The sequence below is a fragment of the Alnus glutinosa genome, chromosome 3 (genome assembly GCF_958979055.1).
Source record: "Alnus glutinosa chromosome 3, dhAlnGlut1.1, whole genome shotgun sequence".
NCBI lineage: Eukaryota > Viridiplantae > Streptophyta > Magnoliopsida > Fagales > Betulaceae > Alnus > Alnus glutinosa.
This window is the reverse complement of record NC_084888.1, coordinates 23450566-23455414: the sequence shown is the minus strand read 5'-3', so window position 1 is coordinate 23455414 and position 4849 is coordinate 23450566. Positions and strand designations below refer to the sequence as shown.

The 4849-nt window shown below is 37.3% G+C and overlaps 1 protein-coding gene across 1 annotated transcript; it reads left to right on the top strand.

Annotated features, from left to right (window-relative positions):
- Window positions 1-1003: 1003 nt before the first annotated feature.
- On the top strand, window positions 1004-4368 carry LOC133862539 (rop guanine nucleotide exchange factor 12-like). The gene is made up of 7 exons (XM_062298370.1): window positions 1004-1484; window positions 1628-1744; window positions 1849-2003; window positions 2107-2181; window positions 2288-2563; window positions 3070-3390; window positions 3644-4368. Exons 1-7 carry the CDS (start codon window positions 1175-1177, stop codon window positions 4070-4072), a joined length of 1683 nt encoding a protein of 560 aa, XP_062154354.1. The 5' UTR covers window positions 1004-1174; the 3' UTR covers window positions 4073-4368.
- The last annotated feature ends 481 nt before the right edge of the window (window positions 4369-4849 follow it).

The following is a 4849-nucleotide window of genomic DNA, read 5'->3' as shown; positions in this document are numbered from 1 at the left end:
GCTGCATAAATAGATTTATGTTATACTCTGATTTATCAGGTATATATTATGGGGTATGTACAATATATTGGCTGAGTGATAAGTAGTCGTACTACTGTGATGATCCATTTTATATGTTAAGAAAAAAAAAAAAAAAAATGGGTCGCCACAATGATCATACATTACTCAACAACATTGCTCAACAACATTTCCCAATGTATAGGGTCGTAAATTTTTTTAAATTAATTAACCATTTGATATGTAGGTTGTACAGATTTAATAGTTGATTTAAAAAACAAAAAGATAAAAAAAAAAAAAAAAAAAAAAAAAAAAAAAAAAAGAAAAAGAAAAAGAAGAGGATATATAAAATCGAGATGAAAGATCATTTCTCTTTTACCAATGGTCACATAGCGAGAGACAACACTGGGTGTTTTACGAATCCCAGTTATAGATTTGATTACAACAACTGATTTAACCAACTAAAAATTGGCTTGTTCCTTCCTGTTTACATAGTACCTTTTATTTAAACATTCATCATATACAACTGCACGATGTAACGAGTTCATGACAAACAAAAGAAGTGATTAATTGATCAGATGTGCAGGCGGCGCATTAGCAGAAATTAAATAAGAGTACAAGAAGGTTGTTGAAATAGAGACACATATTTAACGACTCTTGTTTTCTTTCTCCCCTCTTTGTATCTGAAATGCATATCTTGAGCCGCCTATTGGCCCGCCCATCTTGCCCGTCCATTTCGGAGGGACAGAGGGAGATGGAGATGGAGATGTGGTTACCATTCCTGTCTGTCTTCCCCTGGATTCTAGCTTCCTTTGACCTCCAACCTAAAACCTCAGCCATCCAATTCCCACATTCAGAGAAAAACAGTCCTTTTTTCCTTTTTATTTTTTTATTTTTTTTTTGGTAGATCTCACTCCCAACCCAAAACATGCACCCCACGTTGTAGCAACCTAAACCCAGAAAAAGAAAAACAATCACCTTCAACTTTCTGTCAAACACACAAATTCCTTTAAAAAATAAAAAAAATAATAATAATCTGGTCCGTTTCCATCTCTCTCTTGTAAGAAGAAGAAAAGACAAAATAGCTTCTCCCTCTCCCACCCCTCCCAGCAGGTCGAACAAATCCCATGTGTTCTACCTTGTTCATTCTGTAAAAGTTTTCCTCAGAAAATTGAAAATGGTTCGGGCGCTGGAAGAGGAGCAAGAAAATTACAGGGCTAGATTGTTTCGTTTCAGAGGAATGTATGAGGACGCAGGGCGACATGCAAAGAGCATGAGCGCTGACAGTGGTAGCGCATTAGAAGGTGTCGATGATGATGACAGGATTGCAACGAGAAGTCAAGGATCGAGATCTCTAAATGAACAGGCATTAGAGAGACAACAAATTGGTTCTGTTTTGAATAAAAACGATCATCCTCCTCCTCCTCCTCCTGTATCTCGGTTGACCAAAGACGAAGCAGGATCCAAAGACAAGCAACCCTCATCAGGCAAGTCGCCACTGTTTTTATCTAAATTAAATATTCCTTTTTATCCCAACATTATTGTCTACATTGTGTCTGTCACTCATATATCTTGTTTCTAAATTTAAAACCAATTTCTTTTCTTTTCTTTTTTTGTGGGTTTGATTCAGATATGGAAATGATGAAGGAGAGGTTTGCAAAATTGCTTTTGGGTGAGGATATGTCTGGTGGAGGAAAAGGAGTTTCATCAGCCTTGGCATTGTCAAATGCCGTTACGAACCTTGCTGGTATGTTGAGATCTATATATTTATTCTCTTTTGCATTGAAAAAGAAACATGTAATAATGGTGTTCGTTGATTACTTAAAATGCTTATTTTCTGTTGCAATGCAGCTTCTGTGTTTGGTGAACAATGGCGTCTAGAGCCCATGTCGGCAGAAAGAAAAGCAAGGTGGAGAAAAGAAATCGATTGGCTCCTATGCGTCACCGATTACGTCGTTGAATTTGTTCCTTCTCAACAGAAATCCAAGGATGGAGGTAACATGGAGGTTCGTATAGTAACTCTATCTCTCTCTCTCTCTCTCTCTCGATCTCTCACATAAGATCATAAATACAAGTAGCTATATTATATATGTTTATATGATTTAACAGATAATGGTGACACGGCAACGAACTGATCTACACATGAACATCCCCGCCTTGCGCAAGCTTGATGCAATGCTTATTGTGAGACCATATAAATAGTTTCTTCATGCTTTAACAAACAATTTCTACGTACAAAGGATATATGCATGGTTTTGTCTTACAACGGGCGGGGGAACCATTTCTGCAGGATTGTCTGGATAATTTCAGAGACCAAAGTGAATTCTGTTATGTGTCAAGAGATGCTGACGACTCGGAGAAAGGGAAAACGACGACGAGGAAAGATGACAAATGGTGGCTACCTGCTCCTAAAGTTCCCCCAGCTGGTCTATCTGAAATGTCAAGAAAGTTTTTACAATATCAGAAAGATTGTGTTAACCAAGTGCTTAAAGCAGCCATGGCCATAAATGCTCAAGTTCTTTCGGAAATGGAGATCCCCGAAAACTATATTGAATCCCTTCCCAAGGTACCTTTCTTTTTCTCTATATTAATTTCTTTCTTTCTTTCTTTATTATATTTGTAAGCAATACATAAAGGGAATGGATAAGGGAAGAGAAAGTAGCACTGGAGCTGAATAGGAGAGGATGGTTATAAGCCGGACCCACAAAGGTATCCTATCCAGGTAATCACTAGCTTGTAGAGGACCCGTAAAACTTATAAACATATCCATCTCCCGACTCCCGCTCTTTGGCCAATATGGGACAATGCCCATTTCTTTTTCTACACAATACTTGAGGAAAATGGATAAGGGGAGAGAAAATAGCACTAGAACAGAATAGGAGACGATGTTTATAAGCAGGACCCACGAAGGTACCTCATTCAGGCAATTGTTGAGGACCTTTGGAGCTTATAGACACATCCATCTCCCGCTCCCCTTCCCAAGGTGCTCAGTCTCATAGAAATATTGCATATAAATTGAAGTTCCATCACCTTTTTAACTCATTATTTGGAGCCATATATGCATATATGCAGAACGGGAGGGTAAGCCTCGGGGACTCCATCTACAGGAGTATTACAGTAGAATTCTTTGATCCTGACCAGCTTCTCTCCACCATGGACTTATCATCGGAGCACAAAATCCTAGACCTGAAGAACAGAATTGAGGCTTCCATAGTGATTTGGAAGAGGAAGATGAACCAAAAAGACGGAAAATCTGCTTGGGGTTCGGCTGTGAGCTTGGAGAAGAGAGAACTCTTTGAAGAGAGAGCTGAGACCATTTTACTCATCCTCAAGCAACGCTTTCCCGGAATTCCTCAATCTTCCTTAGACATTAGCAAAATCCAATACAACCGGGTACGAAAATATATATTACGCTTTTGTCTCCATATATATTATTCAAGACAAGTTTTACATCTAGATTGTTATATATATTGTTCTGCTTCTTTCCACAACTTTCTAGGAATGGTAATCTTTGTGTGGGATCGCCTTGCTTCTATAACTCCAAGCAAGTCATGTATGTGTTAGAGATTTATTTATCTATGACACATTTCCACTACTTTCTTCATATTCAATGAAATTCTGTAAGGAATTCCTCTTTGCTTCGCAGGATGTTGGGCAGGCTGTTCTGGAGAGTTATTCAAGAATACTAGAAAGCTTGGCCTTCACAGTTCTGTCCCGTATCGAGGATGTACTCTATGCAGATTATATCACTCAAAATCCATCCCATTCGGTTAGTGAAAGGAAACTTTTAAGAGAATCCTCAGAAATTACAGCAGGTTCAGATATGTTTCCAAGCCCTAGAGAAGAGAACAATGTGGAGACAATCGGTTCAATGACATTGTCAGATTTCATGGGTTGGGGTATGGATCAAGGCAATGCTGAGTCAAATGACTTAACAGGAGATTCCGATGAAGCATCCAAAGATGGTGAGGGGAACCAACATCATATGCAGAAACTTGCCAGCATAGTGACCAACAAGAAGGGTTCCTATCTTGAGAACTTGGGCGGTTTGAGAAGTCCAACAGCACGCCATTGACAACTATATATTTGGGGAGAAGTTGAAACAAAAAACTTTATAACCAACAACAATTAATCACAGAGAGACAGAGAGAGGGAAGGGAGAGAGAGAGAACATAACGGGAAAAGAAATACAATATTGACTCCAGATGTATTCATTCTTTTCCTTACTTCTGTAAATAGGGAAGAATGAGTAAAACTAATTGGGCTTGAAGGTGTTTTTTGTTCTTTTTTTTTTTTCTTTTTCTGTACTAGAAGTGACGTTGAGGTCTGACAGCTACTTAAATATGATTGTTGACCATCTCAGCTGGTTTACATGTTTCTCATCCATGTTCTCCTCGCTAATTAGGTTTAGTAGCACTTCTAATTGTAGGAGCCTTTTTAATTCAAAAACTGATCTTAGAGCATAACAATATACTCTTTCAATTCCCAATTAATAGAAGAAAGCAGTATCCATTGTTGTCTTTAGAACAAGCATCATAGCATCAAGAAACATCTAGCTGATGGTTCAACTATAACATTAAGCGGCGGAGTTAGGATTTTGGTTAAGGGAGTCAAGATTTCTATTTTTTATTTTTATATATTTTTAAGAAAGAAAAAAAAAACTAAATTTAAATAAAAATTAATTAAAATATTAAAAAATATGACTAAAATAAATTCATTTATTGTTTAAAACATATAAATGTAAAATACAATTTATTATGCCACGCCTCTAGCCTAGTCTGTTACTTTATTCAATTATCTTCGACGAGTCTTCATAATTGGTTGACATTTAAGGTTTTTTTTTTTTTTTTTT

Excerpts from the sequence above, each read along its gene's own strand:
- LOC133862539 (XM_062298370.1), top strand. The coding sequence starts at position 1,175 with ATGGTTCGGGCGCTGGAAGAGGAGCAAGAAAATTACAGGGCTAGATTG. Across the intron at positions 1,485-1,627 it reads AGACAAGCAACCCTCATCAG|ATATGGAAATGATGAAGGAG; the intron begins GCAAGTCGCCAC and ends GGTTTGATTCAG. Across the intron at positions 2,564-3,069 it reads ATATTGAATCCCTTCCCAAG|AACGGGAGGGTAAGCCTCGG; the intron begins GTACCTTTCTTT and ends GCATATATGCAG.